At 43.8% G+C, this 17,229-nt stretch overlaps 1 protein-coding gene across 2 annotated transcripts in view; it reads right to left on the reverse strand.

Moving 5' to 3' along the window:
- Positions 1 to 17,229, reverse strand: part of plxna4 (plexin A4) — a 313,281-nt gene that overhangs the window by 24,327 nt on the left and 271,725 nt on the right. For both annotated transcript variants that reach the window (XM_080757088.1, XM_080757089.1), the window contains 5 exons: positions 15,109 to 15,175; positions 13,276 to 13,422; positions 11,665 to 11,824; positions 4,889 to 4,992; positions 317 to 416 (listed from right to left, as the gene is read on the reverse strand). In XM_080757088.1, coding sequence (XP_080613214.1) covers positions 317 to 416; positions 4,889 to 4,992; positions 11,665 to 11,824; positions 13,276 to 13,422; positions 15,109 to 15,175 — 578 coding nt within the window. The remainder of the gene's footprint in view (positions 1 to 316; positions 417 to 4,888; positions 4,993 to 11,664; positions 11,825 to 13,275; positions 13,423 to 15,108; positions 15,176 to 17,229) is intronic.

A 17,229-nucleotide genomic window follows, 5' to 3' on the forward strand; every position in this document is an offset into this window, starting at 1 on the left:
GAGTCTGATGGCTACTCAGGTTCAAGGAGATTGGGAGTGGGCCGGCCGGCAGACGGACCGGCGACAGGAAGGACAGTCTGACCAGTGATGGAAGATGTAGATCTGCTATTTTTCAATAGCTAAAGCATGACATGATGCTAACACCAAAAGGGGTTCCCGCCCCAAAATGGGTTAAAGGGAAACTTCACCCTTTTTGCAAAAAAAAAATATATATAATATATGACGTTTAGAAGATTTAGAACACAACAAGTTAGAATAATGGAGATAAGAGGACAGCGGACGGTATTTGTATTTATTATTTATGTATAATGCGTACCGTATTTGCTGGCTGACGTCCTGGAAACAGTGGAACTGTTGACAGAGTTGTAGGCTGTCACCTGTTTGGGGACCAGGGCCATCACCGAGTTATCAGGTACCTGAAACACACACACACACACACACACACACACACACACACACACACACACACACACACACACACACACACACACACACACACACACACACACACAACACAGTAAGAAGCAGCGTGGCACTGCATGGTTCCATAAATGAACTCATATCGACACATTTCATATGACTTACCGGTCGGACATACTGTAAGGTGTGAGGGCTGCCTAGCGGCCCGAACTCTAGAACCTCTAGTCTAGCGTATATAAAAATAATAATACAAACAGGTTCCTATCACACAAAGATTTGTGTGATACAAGATTTTCACCTTGTAGTAATGCTGAGGAGCCACCCTAGGGGCCCCACCCCCCCTGCTGAAGGACCCATATTGTGCAGCATTGCATCCAGATTCCATGTCATTACATTTCTCTCCTCAGCGGATAAACATGGAGAATATGTTATTAGCCTGTTCCTGACGAGACCTCCCACGCTCCCTATTCAATAACGCTGTTCCTCTAGGGTCAGGTTATGACAAGCGCACGCACGGGTCGCACGCACACATGGGCACACACACACACACACACACACACACACACACACACACACACACACACACACACACAAATGGGAAATTCCCCTCAATTACCAGTCAGTCAACTGGATTCAATTAACTCGACTGGAATGGAAGCTGCCTCAATGATGCTCCCTTACGATGGAAGAAGTATTCATATGTTTTAATAAAGTATCAACACACTGTAAAAGTACTCTGTTACAAGTCCTGTATTCAAAATCTACTTTTCACATGGCTGAAATATAGGGCTGAAGTGGTTAATATACAGTTTTGGAAATAATCAAAATGTACAAAGTAACGAGTAACTAAAGTTTTTAAATAGTTGTATTTTGATAAAAGTATAATATTAGAGGTAAAAGTACTGGAAAACCACAGCACATATACACCTCCTCTATCTCAACACATGGACCTCTGGCTAGGCTATAGGGTTAATTGAAGTGATTTCTATACAATAGTGCACGTGCGTGCTCGCATGTTCTGATTATATTCATAACATTATTTCTGCCATTCACTGCATGCATAATGTTTCTATCAATCCCAGGGGGAGGTATAGAAAGCCAACCTCTCTCCTTAATCTGACACGAATCTGTACGGCAGCATAATGAATCTGCACAGGACAAGAGGTGTTTGGGGAAATAACACAAGAGGAGGGATATACACTACAGGCGCTTGTCCGGGGGGGGGGGATAGGCATTAAGCACCACGGCCATATTGGAAATATATTGGGCCGTATTGTCCTTACTTCCTATACCAATGATACTAATTAAGGCTCTGTTCCATTCTGCTCAAACAGATGGAAACACTCTGCTACACCAGTCTCAACTCTCAAAGTGTGGTCCAAGAACCCTCATAACCAAATGGCCCCTTGTGAGGCCCTCTGAGAATGTACAAATGGAACCTTATGGACCCTTACAGATCCATTTGGTTCCATTTGTACATTCTCAGAGTTATGGGGGTTATTAAACTGAACAAGTTTGAGAAGCAAGCACTGCAAGGGTGCTAAAATGTAAGACAACATTTCACACAAAACCCTAGAATATGGAGGTAAGAGGTTTCTGCCCATCAGCAACGATATACATATTTTGTAATGTTTTGCTTATTACTTCCATTCCACTATAGCTACGTGTGAAAGACAAACGTACTTCTGACTCCACTACATTTCGGGACTCGGGATCCCTGGGACGCAAAACTCTCAAAAATACAATATGAATACATTCACTTATAGTGAAATAGCGGACTTACATGCTACCTTATAAGTCGGCTATTTCCCATTTACCATCTTGGGTGCATGCAATCATTTTGTATAAATTCTTTGGTCTGTCAAGACCCTCTCTCCTCCATCCCCATGGCCTGCAAAACAAATGAATTAAACTTCTGTCTTCATTATCTTATCTGCGATTCCAATCAACCTCCCTAATCCATTCCAAACCCACGCCTCGCTCACCCCTCCTCCAAACCTCCGCCTCCACTGACATTTAATTTGGACCTCTGACTTCTACGAGAGGAGAGGAGAGGAGAGGAGAGGAGAGGAGAGGAGAGGAGAGGAGAGGAGAGATACAACTCAGCCTCTCAAATTATTTACACCGTAATGAACAAGCACCAAGCCGAGAGCCATTTCCCATTCGGAGGAGTAGGCCATCATTCTGGTTGGCTGGACCAGACGCTCGCTAATCGTGATGTGCCAAACGTTGGCTCTGTCAATATGTGTCTGTCTGTCACTCTGCGTGTGTGTGTGTGTGTGTGTGTGTGTGTGTGTGTGTGTGTGTGTGTGTGTGTGTGTGTGTGTGTGTGTGTGTGTGTGTGCGCGCGCATGCGTGCGTGTGTGTGTTCTGATGAGTGTGTCCAGGTATGAACGTTGTTCTGATGATTGATGATATAATGATTCCCCCGACATCCGTCTTAATCATCTTTTGTGTGCATGTCACCGTTGAATGTGCAGCACACTTTTCAACAGTTTCAACATTCTGTGTGTGTTGCTGCATGGGAGAAATGCAATAAACCTTTTGCCAACGTCCAGTCGGCCGCTTGACATCATCAGCAAATCAAAAATAATTAAACACTACTACTAATAATGAATGAAAATGACTAGGTTTGTTTTTGCGCATGTTCGACAACCTTTCCGCATGTTCGGACTAACAGGACTTCGGATCTATGCCTTCTAATAGTACAACTGAAGATCTTTCTGTTTGCCGCTGCCTTTGATTGAGTTGCTTTCTTTTTTTTTCCCTCTCTCTTCTGCACTGTATCTGTTATTTTTATTGAATAATTGTGTTTCCTTTGCTTGATAAGTACATTGAATTGCCGTTGAAATTTGTTATAGCCTACAGATAAAACTGCCTTGCATTGCCTATAGGCGGTCTAGTTAGTTATAGTTAACAAACATCTAGTCATTAGTCAATGTTACAAAGGCTGGAACATTCTGGATAGCGGTGCCTTTAGTATGACCCCTTGAAGATAACTTTGAACCTTTTACTATCCTCCCTACAAATGCTATAGGGTTCAACATTCACACAAAATGATGACTTTGCCACTGCGCCACCCGAGGACAATGTCGTATTTTTCCAAAGCCTCTTCCTGGTTTTGTATGTGCCACCGATGCCACCCACCTAAGGGCCTACTGATGTGCATGAACTCGTAGCGTTCTCGGGTGGAATGCATGTATTGTACACACTGTCCCTTTGCCAAATAAACAAACAACACAAAATATAAATGTCAACACTAATCCCTTTCCCTTTCAGTGTGACCACAGCATCCTGACTGACACCTCACATCCAGACATGGAGGATTAGCTGCAGGTCTAAGACAGACATAATGTTGGCCATGTCCCTGGAGGAAGCCTTTGGTGTTTTTATACCGCCTTGACATTTCGACAGGCTACATGGTACAGTATATATGTGTAAGAAATGAAAATAAAAATAAAAATCGATAGCTGAGCATGCTGTGATATAATTCAACACATGGCGCGCGGGTGGCACAGCGACTGGTAAAGTGCCTGCCCAAAACCGTAGAGGTTGTGGGTTTGAATCCACCGTGGTGGACCTATAGCTTTGTAGAACATAACATGCTATAACGTACGGTTACATGTTATAACAGTGATCAACTGTTGCACCACCTAGTTTAGTTTTTCTCAGTCATTTATGAATCTTTACTACTGTGTTTATGCACATGGATGCGACATACAAGCATCTCTCTCCCTTCATTCTTTCATATGCATTATGCTAAACATAATAGCATCGTAATAGCATCCAGACAGCCAATGACATGATCACAAAGCGTAAACAAGATGTTATACTGAGCATCCAGATATTATACAGTATGTCATAATGCCTTCACATACTGACTCAGATGAAAAGGCCTTTCATGGTATTGGTATCTACAGACTGAAACCAGACACTATAATGAAGTGTAATGCCATGGTGATGTTTACATCGCACAGCATGGATCTTTGCGGTGCATCTTCATAATCAATAATGTTTGTGATGAGGCTGCACTGTAAACTGACTGTTAATTTAACTGTGACAATCTGAATGTCACACTCCCTGTGTGATTAATGTCAGACATGCGATGTGTTTTGTAATGCATTCACGTACGAAGAGCACGCACGTATGCTCTTCAAAATGCACACAGTCATATCATTATGTCATATAAAGGTGCCACATTCCGAACTAGGGGCAGCCACTGCTGAGTGCGTAGAGAGTAGGTGAGTAAGTACAGTATGCCTTGGGAACTCATAGTGACTCGTAGGTCAGGACCAGAGTTGTTTCCGATGCCGATACAGTATCGGAGAAGCCGAGTACTGCCTAAAATGCTGATTAGAAGACATTTGTAGAATCTGCCTCAGGCCTTTAATGCATTTAAACTTCACGAATTCAAAAAGGCAAATCTTCCTCGGCAGCATTCTGGTGTGTGCGTGCGTGTGACCTATACCTGGTAATGAGACAGCATGTTGAGTCTCTTCCAGTCGCTCTCTATCTTGGTGGTGATGTCCTCATCTTGGAGGATCATGCGCTGTCCTCTACCCTGACGCCACTCTGTTGAGAGAACAAATGGCAGGAAATGGTTAATGGTGCCTAATACATACATACACACACCTGACCTCCATTAGAAGAATAGTCGACTAATCGATCGAGGGAGTCTGATTCGACTGCCAATCTCTTAGTCGAATAAGAAATTATTTGACAACCAGCATTTGGCCAATCGGGCACGGCTGCATTGATGATCAGGATGGAGATCCCTGATGATATCATGTGATGTCACATGCTCTCTCACCCCAACCAACCAACACACACACTGACGGGAAATGCACGATTCCATAGTTAACTGCGACCTTCGGTCACAATGAGTTTATTATGAAGCTACAGCATAATGGATGTTAATGTTTCCCCATTTGTCTATATAGTTTGCATGCAAACTGTGCAATGTGCATTATGTCATAATGCAAAGCATAATGTAACAAGTGCAAGGATTTAAATTCAGCGTATAGCAGTTGGAATGTTTTATATCTCATGCAATTATTTCACTGCAATCCACCACAGAGGACTGATACAAGCCCTGAGAGCAGAGCACTAAGACCCTCTGTGTGTGTGTGTGTGTGTGTGTGTGTGTGCGTTCATATGTATACTGAATGTGTATTTTACATCCCTGTGGAATACAACAGTCACCTTCAGCTTCCACACGCTTCATGGGGGCCTTTATATCACACACACACACACACACACACACACACACACACACACACCCCCCCCCCCCCCCCTCCATTTGTTTATGGAGCGCTGTGGAACCGGGACGGGGGACACGGCTGCTCATTTGCATGTTTATAGGAAGATGTACTGTTACGACGGCCCTAGTCTCTCATCATCACTCGCACACATCTTTCTAACAATATCCCAGTGTGTGCTCCTCAGACGGAGCTCCATCACACGTCACTGTGATTGCTGCTTTGTCTTCTCCGTTCGTGAGTGGAATGGAAGCTGACAGGGATGGTGGGGGTGAGGTGGAGGGGGGTATCATGTTTTTGGGGGGGTTTTTACTTGCGTAAAAGTATCAATAACGCAATATCGAAACACGCAAATTATTGCTATGAAAATGCACTTAAAATTACCAAAAGTAAAAGTACTCATTATGCAGAATGTCCCATTTCAATTTTGACATTATTGTTTTTATATATATATATATATATATATGTGTGTGAGCTTGTAGATCAGCTATGTGTGGTTGCACAATGCTTAACAGAGTATAATAAACCAGACTGGAATGTCAAACAATAAAAACACAATAACGTATTCATACAGCCTGAGCCTGCGATGTCTGCATGCAAACAATGGAGGAATCATCCACTCGTTTGTTCTGGAGAACAAACAATCTTTTGTTGACTCAGTTATGATAATGTTGGCAGTGTCTGATATGTTTCTATATCACAGGTGTTAGATTAGAGTGGAATCTGTCAGAAAGGCAGTGGGGTTATCAATGTATTTTTTGTTTGTTTGTTTTTCATGCAGGCTTTAAGTAGCCTACTTTCAATGTATTTCTTTATTTTATTATTTATAATATTTTTTTGGATGTGCTACCTTTTTTGGAATTATTTTATTTCCTACTTTTAGATTTTTTAAAGCTTGTGCAAGCAATCGGCTGGGTATCGGTGTTGTCAAGGTTGGTATATGGGTCTGAAGGATGGGTCTAAAGGATTTAGAACAGCAGTTGTATTAGACATTAGTTAGTAGCAGTACTAAATAGTAAGTGTAAAATGACGTATACTGGATCTTTTGTCCACTAGTCCCTTCCTAACATTTTACTCTAGTTTTTATTTGTTGACGAAATTGTCAGTATATTTAGTCTTAGTTTTAGTCATCATAGCTTAGTTTTCATTTAGTTTCGTCAGTGAAAAAAGGTAGTCGACGAACATATTTCGTCTTAGTTTTAGTCGACAAAAACAACTCCATCCATATATAGGCCTCTTTGTGTCGACTGTCCCTTTAAGACTTCCTAGTTTCACTCTCCATCCGTTTAGTGGAGAGGGGATCAGAGTCTCGCCTTGTTTCCTCCACACGACTCTCCCTGCAATAACAAGAAGAGGAGCTCAGCGGGGGGGCTTAGAGCAGTCGATGGGAGGGGGGTGGGGGGGGGGGGAGAGTCAGACGCTGCAAACACGGAGCTCTGTTGCCGCAGATGAAAAAGGAAGTGGATAGGACTTTGGCCCGGCGGCTCTAATCACACACATTGATCCGAAACAGCGAGAGTCAGAGAACAAGAGAGAGAAAGAGAGAGAGAGAGAGGAGGAGGGGGGAGGAGGGAGGGGATGATTGATTTAACCAGATCTTTTCTCCCACTCCCTCTCGTGTACATGCAATATGTCTGTTATTTATCTCTCTTCTCCATTCTACTCTTGTCTTCTTTGCGTATCTTGTCTTCTTTGCGTATGCAAATGGTTCGTGAATCATACTTATTTCATATCATTGCTGTCGGGCTTGAATCCCCATATTTCTTTTTATATTCTTCATGAATGAATGTCCTACTGTCGTACAAGAATGTCAAGCATAAGTAGTGAAACTAGACGATATCCAAGCTGTGTGTCTGTGGGTTTTATGTGTGTGCGCCGCAGAATGTGATGATTTCTTTGGCTGAGCACGGAGTGTGATGATGTATGATGATTGGTGATGTATATGATGGTAAGAGCACTTCGCACAAGTGTGATATTTTTGTACACACAGTCACACACGCACGCCACGCACACACACATGTGCCAAATAGCTTCGGCAAACATGGCTGATCTACAGTACAGCAAGCTCACAAAGCGCTCTGTGACACATTGTGAGGCTTTTACATCGGCTGTTCAAATGTTTCGCCCCCAGAATAGGGATGCTACGGTGCAAGTGGTTAACTGATTCGATGAAAAGTCGAGGCTCCTCTGCACCACGGTTCCACAGTCCACATCCCATGAGGCGTTAATTCACAGCCTGTCTGTCTGCCTGGAGAGAGGCAGCCTGATCGTAGGCACTAGGCACCCATTGATTTTCTTTTTTACCAAAGCCTCTCTTCCAGAGCCAAAAATACACCTCCTCTTAGACGGAGAGAGAGAGAGAGAGAGAGAGGTCTGTGTCTCTCCACTCCATCTCAGGAGAGTTGACTTCCAGCTTCAGCTGCCTCTGATGTTTATAAGTTGAGTCTCCCTCCAGCCAAAACTTTCCATCGATCGGGTCTCATGTCGGCCAGTGTCTGAGTCAGATGATTGATCAGCTAATCAATCCAGACACTCACTGATCCTTTCCCGCTAAAAAGCTCTCCTTTTGTGTCTCCTCTCCTCTCCTCTCCTCTCCTCTCCTCTCGATTTCCTTTAATTACTTTATTTCCTCTGTCTCTATTTGTCATTGGGCACCAGCTGAGTAATATTCCTTAAAGATGGAGTGCCACAATTTCTGTATTTTTTCAGTTTTTCATGTGTCTATGAGGTGACAGTACTTCATTAGACACCCTGGAGTCGTTTTTATGTGCAATGGTGTATTAACTTTGTATTTAGGGTTTCTTCCTGAAGGCTGAACCCTTGACAGTTAAATGGGCCAATGAAATAAACAGTAATATAGTGACATCACACTTGCCCCTCCCCTAACCCCTCCCCCTTTATCATACAACTACAGCTGTGGGTGCGGCTTCAGTTCACCCATCACCACCAACAAACCAGGCATGCTTAATGAACTGGTGGGCGTGCCCACATAAAAACAACATTTCAACAAATACTGTACACTTTTTTGAAAAAAATTATACCTCCTTATATAACAATAAGAACTGATGATCATGTTTTAGGGTGGAAAAAAATCACGACGCTATCTCTCGGAAATACCGCAAAAGACTGCAAATTCTTAATTTTTTGAGGGCCCTCCTATATACAGGTTTAATGTTTGTGTTTAGTTCAATGTTTGTTTTAAAAACACCATTGACAATGAAGGGAAAATGTCATCTTCCTCCACACACATTTTTGTGTGTTACTGCTGTTGCATCCTACCCTGTTGTCTGTGGCGCTTCTGCATCCAGTGTGAACTATAGTGTCTGTATTCCTCACCGTCTCATTCTGGTATTTGAAGTGTTGTTGAACAACATTGCTTCTCCCTAGTTGCCTGTTCATTAGAATCATGGGTCTGGCGGTATTGGAAGCAGACTCGTGTCAGAGTGAGACATTTTTGCCAACAATGATTGGCCCTTCTATATGGACACTGCACAGAAGCGTACTTTCATACAAAATTGGTCTGCGATATGCGTTTTATATTGCTTTATATGGATATGAAATGGCACTGTTAAAAAACAAGTTTTAGCCCAGAGCCGGTTGCTAGGCAGCGCCTTGCTCACTCCCGTACGCACGCACGGAACGTGCTCATGCATGCATAGACTACTGTTATAATTAGGATATTCTATGGCTCTTTTCTCAGAAACTAAACGTCACTGTCCGTTGTGCTGTTCAGACATCCGAGGTTCGGATCTGATTTCAGATTTTTCATCGCGTCGCGATTGAAACATAAATGTTTTTCGAGAAAGATAGCTAGCGTGAGCTAATACTAATATTAGCCTTTTCTTACAATGGAGGTCTGCGAGCGGGGGAAACAGAAGTAGGCTACTTGAGTGGTAATCTCCCCAATTCTGGCCCGCGCAAGCAAACTATCACTTGTGGCCATATGGCAGCAGTCTAAGTGTTAAAGTATAGCTATAAGTAATAATGCATAAAAAAAAGTATTCAGACAAGCAGCAATGGATTAACGCTCCCCCTCCAAAAAAATAATATCTCTGTGACACCTCTAGGGGCCGCAGTCGGCCTTCAAAGATGAGGAATGATGTTGAAGTTGACTGTCCACCTGATTGGTTAGTCATTTGCTGGCAGAAAACATTGGACCAATAACAAAGCTTCTAGGAACATTTTTTAATGCAGACTGCGACCCCTAGAGGTGTCACAGAGACTACATTTTGGGGGGAGCGTTTAACCCATTGCTGGCTGTCTGAATACAGAGATGTTGCACATTTATTGTAGGTTTTGAGAGAGCAAGTGCTCTAAAGCGCTGCCACTGTGTACCACTCTGTGTTTATATAATGCATCTTTCACTCTGTGTGCGTACAGTAAGTGCTCGTGCAGACTGCGATCATTCATCATCAACCTCAAAGCGCTGTCTTATTTTAGACATGATAATTGACTGATATTGGTGCAGTCCCCAATGTCTTAGCAGATATGGGTCACGCCATGCGTCTTGTGTGTGAGAGATTTAATGATCAGGGAATTGTGTGTGTGTGTGTGTGTGTGTGTGTGTGTGTGTGTGTGGTGTGTGTGTGTGTGTGTGTGTGTGTGTGTGTGTGTGTGTGTGCGTGTTTGTGTGCGTGAGTGCGTGTATGTGTGTGTGCGTGCGTGGGTGCATACGTGCGTGCATACGTGCGTGCGCACATCATTCATGTGTGGGTGTCTTCGCACATACCTGTGTATGTGAGTAATGGTATTATCTCGGGTTGTTTATGTGCCAATAGCTCCAGTCAATCTTAATACCGTGCCATATTTTTTGCAGTTTAATACTGCCAGATGGGATTTGTTGTGGCCACTGTTGTTTGCTAGTGATGCCGTATTTATAACCGGGCCATGGCTGTTTGTTTGTGTGCCGTAGGGACGGCGGCTAAATGAAGAGACGGGGTTTAGTGTTTTGATGACATATTCCTGGGATGAAATTGTTTTATGGTCGCTGCCAGGGCGTTATGTGTTGTCCTATTATTGTTTTATTATGAGAGCGAATTGGAAATCGTCTGTTGTCTGAGAGAGCTGTCTCCTTGCTCGACGGATGTGTCTGCCTGGGTGAAAATACATTTTGTGCATGCGTTTGTATATTTTATGGTTGGCCGATATAGGTGCAAGGATACGTTACAATTTATAGTTTGGGCAGATTTCCGTAGCAGATGCTTTTTATCCAAAGTGACTCACAAGTGTGAGTAAAGTATCACGAATCCTTGTCAACAAACAAGATACACAGTTGAGTATAAAGAGAACAATGGAGTGCTGCAAGAAAGTATGGATACCAGGTAAACCTAGCATCTGTCTAAACCGCATATGCTATCTTGTGGTCAAGAAAACAAAAATGTGTTGACAAGTAACCAACAGCTACTTGTCTCGTCCTAAGTATATCTGCATGGTAGACTAGCATCTAAAAAAAAAAGAAGAAATAAACAAAAAAATCTCAGGAATTCAAGGCTTATGGGCTGTGTTACTGTAATTGATAGTATTTTTTGGGGTGAACTTTGTATTCTTTCTTAAGTGATATTGTACAAAGTCATGCGGGTCCTATTGTAAAATTGTTGCCCAACGTTGTCTGTAGTTTTGTGTTAACTCTTTATTGTTCTTCATTAAAGTTCCAGTGTACAGAGTACAAAAGTCTAACGTAATTTACACATCCTACCTGGGTAGGATGCCAGAAACAGATGAGTGACTGAGTGACTGACTATCGTAAACGACACAGAGCCACCTCACTGGCAATATCGCCGGGGCAATTTGTTTATTTTTGCCCCACAGTTCTTACATGAGTCGATTATAAGATGACCCAATGGTATTTTCCATAGAGAAAAGCGTCTGTGAACCAGATATCTGTGACCCAGGGGAGGGACGTCAGGACTTCTGTATAATAGTCTGATTGTCACAGCATCATTCTGATGCCGAGTATGATATTAGGCGGAAAGCTGTGCGTTCTTACCGAGGTCCATGTCGGAGGCCTTCTGCCGGTGGGAGTGAGGGATGTTCTTGTAGATAGCGTCTAGGATCTTCTCCTTCACCTGGCTGATGGTGTCACAGTTCAGCACCTTCACCTGGATCTCCGGGCTCTTCTCGTTCTCCGGGTGGATGCAGTTCACCACCTACAGCAGCAAAAAAAAAGAACAAAACATGACATCACACATTTTATGTTTTCCGGCCTGTGTTGCCTGTTGACAAGGCAGAGTGTTTTCAAAGACTTCCACTCTGGTCCCTGGAAAGGGCTTTCCTGCATTTTCAATCCCCGAAAATGTCTTTGCTGTCTATTTATTTTGTCATTTCCGCCATTGGGTGAAAAGATGCTTCCTGTAATTGCGGAGATAGAAAAAACTCTCCCCAGAGGGTGGAAGAGATACTTGTAGCTGATGAGCGTCCAAATTATGAACACCACCACCACCACCATCATCATCATCATCATCATCATCAACAGCGAAGCACTCACCGGTCATTACGAGTTCAGGGAACACATTTTCACTCATTGGAAGCCATAAAAAAACGTTTATAGCTTTATGTCTTTTGGTTTTACTGTCCTATCGTTGGCCAATAAGTGGCTCACGGTAAAAAAAGAAAAAGATAGACAGGACAGAACGATTGATAGAGTAATACATGTCTAAATCAATGTTCTGTTTATAGTTACTCAAAATCCACCCAAGGGTACCACTTTCAATTTTCACCCTTTCAGACTCAGGTCAAATTAATTAGAGATGTTAATTGCCTTGCAATAATACAGTACCCGTCCCTCGTTAAACGCTATAATTACTGATTTAATAATTTTTACCATTTTTACATAATACACAACAAAGAGCGAAAAATAAGCAAGATTATTCAAGGCAAAGCATCTTAACAAGCCAATAGAAATGAACCACTTTCAAGCAGGCGTCCCCATTTTGAGTCTATTATAGGCAAAACATCTTCATTAGCACAGTTAGACTCACAGCATAATTGCCAAAGTAATTTGGTCAAATTTACATTTCTGCCTAGCTCAACTCTCCTAACACTGTATGCTGCCTCATTTTGACTCATTGCCTTATGAGTCAACCTGTTATTGACTTGTCTGGTTTCTCTCTGTTGACTGTTCAGTCTGAACAGCTTAATGGAAAGTGTATTTGGGACATGGAAATGAGACGAGACAGGATGGCTGTAAACACTGTCTGCTTCTCCCTCGGTGACTGAGCAGGTCGCACGCACATACGTACACACCGCGCGCGCGCACACACACGCATGCGCATGCACGCACACACACACACACACACACACTCATGCGCACGCACGCGCACACACACACACACACACACACACACACACACACACACACACACACACACACACAGTGTGTTGCCAGTTCTTGACAGCTCAGGTCACAACAGGAAGTGAAGTCATCACTCCCGTGCCCCCTTAGGTCAAGCGTGAAAACGACAACTTTAACGTCAGCCGCGCACTTGTCTCCAAACCGCCAACCCATAACCACCCTCTCTCTCTCTCTGGTGAGCCAACTGGCCCCTCGCTCCCAAGCCCGGCATGGACCCCCAGGTTGGGTGAAGTGAACCCTTCTTACCAGCGTCTTGTAGTCAATCTGCTGTCGGATCAACTTGTCCTCGCTGAGCGAGTAGCGTGCCTCTCCTGTGATGGAGTCGATGGGGCCCTTCTCCATCTGCTGCTTGATGGCACAGAAGAGCGAGAACAGAGGCTCCCCCGCACACTCCTGAACACCAGAGAGAGAGAGAGAGAGAGAGAATTGGAAAGATTGAGAGAAACTCACTTCCAAGGAAAGGCGCGCTCAACTCAAAAGGCAGTCTTAGGGCGTGAAAATGATCCGCAATCTCTTAGGAAGTCTTTAGGAGTCTTTAATAAAGATCAGCTGCATCAAGACTTTCGGCACATAGGTCACAAGCCTCAGCGTTTCCAACACTGAGAGAGCCCTCACCTTCAGTCAACTCAATGACATGTCCAATAACAGTTGAAATTCTATCCCATATGGTTGCTGTCAGGTAGGAACCTTGTTTATCTTTTTTCTTTATCTTTATTTTTTAATTACTTTGTTATACTGTACCACAGTGTCACACAAAGTAGCGGAGATAGAAGATCTACAAGCTCAGAGTCACAGCGCATTGTGATGTGACGTGTTGTGAGCTTTTTGTTTGTCGCTCTGGGTGCAGTACTAATTTCCGACACATGTTTTGATCCGACGGTCATTAGACCGAAAACCTACCTCTATACCTAACCATAACCAACCTACCTCTATCCCTAACCTAACCATAACCAACCTACCTATATCCTTAACCTAACCATAACCAACCTACCTATATCCCTAACCTAACCATAACCGCAAGCACGGGAGCAGCGCATGTTTGAGCGGTAGTCCAACCGCTGTTACCGCATGTCGGACTGATGCGCCGTCGGAATTGCATCCGGATCTCCAATTTTTAAGTGAAAGTCTGCTTGTGAGGTTTCATAAATATTGAACAAGATTGAATAGAGTGAGAGAACCATTACCTTCCCTCACCTCAATGAGAGGTACTGTAACATCAGGGAGGTGAAAAATAATCTAATATGTTGAGTTTCTCTCACTCTCTCGATCTCTCTCTAACTCTCTCTCTCTGATGTTCTCTGCTTCCAGAAGTTGCTGAGTGGGTCATCTTTCTAAACATCCTATCCCAAACCCCATTTCCATCTCTTAAGTTAAAGGGGAGCTGCATCCATAATGTACAAACTTTGGGGGGGGGTTGATGTATAAAAAAGGTGAGAAATGCCAAGTATCTATCTGCACTCTGCCGTTCATCACAGCTGTCGTAACGATAGATGAACCGAGAGCTGGAGTTTAAAGACGTGTTTTTTGGAGTGCAAAATGTTTTACACTTTGAGTTAAACCAGGGGGTCTTCAGAAGGGGATCCGGGACCCCTATAGGGGCTCCTCAGAGTTACTACAGGGGGGCAACGCCAAATGTTTGTGTGATAGGAGAATTTGTTTTGCATTAACCACTAGAACACTATATAGCATCCCTATTCTGAGGAGAACTTTAGCCAAAAAATTGCCAATATACGAGCCTCGCACTGATATTGTAGATTTGCTATTTTTGGCAAAATGGTTTGGTGATAAATAGTGAGGGGTTTAAGCGGTTAATTGTAAAAAAAAAAAACAGCTATACAACATTGATACTTTGATAGTCAATGAAGCTAAATTAAAAGGGTTTAATCTACAAGCCAATAGAGGTCCCTGCTACATCTCTCTCTCAAGGGGTCCTTGGGCTGAGAAACATCAAAGACCCAGGGCTGGACTTAACTGCCAAAGGTGTCTTTATTATTATATTGGGACAATATTGTGCAGTTCTAAAATATCCTACTCCTGGAAGAGTATGAGGCTGCGGTTGAACATTTCAAGAATCGTTACCTTGAGGAACTTGTAGAGAAGGAACGTGAACCAGTTTGTGAGCATCTTCTCTGCTACCGACTCAGTCCTGGAATAAACACGCACACGCACACACACACACACACACACACACACACACACACACACACACACACACACACACACACACACACACACACACACACACACACACACACACACACACACACACAGTTACATTACATTATCTTGACACCCTCATAAATATTCAACGTCGTAATTAAATAGGCTATTCTCTCGGAAATGATGAGGGGTGTTCATGAAAAGGTTTTGTGAAGACGCCGGGCTATAACAGCGGATCCATGGCACACGGGACGATGGCCTTTTCAAACAATCTGACGGGCTATGGCTTTTCATGCATCGGGGGGGGGGGGGGGGGGGGGGGGTTCGTCTTGGGCGGGCGGGGCCAGGGTCCTTTAACCCATTTAGACCCGAGGACGATTCTAGAATAAAAAGGCTTCTAGGTTCAAACAGTTTTCAGAAAAACCTATGTTTCTATGTCAGTGGTGCTCAACCTATTTCATGTCAAGGACCCCCAGAATGATCTGTATAATTTGGCCGCTAACACCCCCCTCCCCCATTCTGAAAATATGTTGTTCCAGGGACGCCCCAAGAAGCAAAGATTTGAGTTAAAACCGTTCGCAGTGACAGAATATATATATATATATATATATATTCAAAGATTTGCGATACATTTTCACGATTTTTCAAATTTATTTTTCAACGGCTAAACTTTCATATGATGGTGAAGGTGGTTCAACGCCGAAGCAACACATAATGCGTTCCCGTCCCAAATGGGTTAATACGAGGCGACGCAATTAAAAGGCTTTATTTGATCCGGGCGGATTGGTGTCGTTATTGAGCGGCTGTAATAACACTGTCCTCATTATCAGCGGTTCTATTCAGACGACCAACACTCGATCTGTCTGCAATAGAAAGTGAATGAATACATCTATACCGTGTCTGCCTCTATAAGCCTCGCATCCATTCCACGCCCCACTGGTGTGTGTGTGTGTGTGTGTGCCAAGGTGGCAATGAGGGGAGAAAGGTGACAGGGCAGGGATCGGATTTGCTTTAACCCCCTACCTGCCAGCAACAGGGGTGTGTGGGCAATCTGACTGGGAACACCTCAATACACACACACACACACACACACACACACACACACACACACACACACACACACACACACACACACACACACACACACACACACACACACACACACACACACACACACACACACACACACACACACACACACACACACACACACACACACACACACACACACACACACACACACACACACACACACACACGCCTCCCTCCGCTCGCAGGCGGGCATCAATATTTCAGGATTAAGGTCTATTGTCCCTATGTGTGTGTGTGTGTGTGTGTGTGTGTGTGTGTGTGTGTTGCCCGCTGTGCCAGTGGGCCAGGCCGGCGCCTCCTGTTGGTGATACAGCACCTGGAGGGGATTAACTTCCTCTCACTGAGCCCCGCCCCCTCCCTCCTCTGTCCACAGAGCCAGGGGTCAACAAGGTCACATTTCATCTTTTCTTTCATCTCTCTCTCTCTCTCTCTCTCTCTCTCTCTCTCTGGTAATCATACACACAACCAAATCCTCTTCATGTCCATGAATGCAGCCAATCCATAACACGGACAAAAGGACCATGAGACAGACAGACAGACAGAGACAGTGTGAAGGGAGAATGATACAATAATGAAAGGAATGGGTTTAGTCTGGCCTTAATCTTTCGCAAGTTGCCGTTCCTTGTCCCACTTGAGACGTGCGTGCGTGCGTGCGTGGGTGGGTGCGTGCGTGCGTAATGCTATACCGCACTGACACTGCTGACACCTGACAGTGATAAACTGGTAACATCCGCTACATCTGTACACACTGGTATCGGATCGGTACGCGCAAGTAATGGTTATTGGAATTGGTATCGGGAAAGAAATGATATCGGGAGCTATTATTTGGGGGCCCACTTATGACCCACAGGTTAAGAATGACTGCGTTAAGCCGGTATTTATGCAGCTGTGTCTGAGAAGCACGCTCCACTTCAATCACATGTTGAACGGAACACAGCTTGACGTCGT

Source organism: Protomyctophum bolini (assembly GCF_963924005.1).
Source record: "Protomyctophum bolini genome assembly, chromosome: 23".
Classification (NCBI taxonomy): Eukaryota; Metazoa; Chordata; class Actinopteri; order Myctophiformes; family Myctophidae; genus Protomyctophum; species Protomyctophum bolini.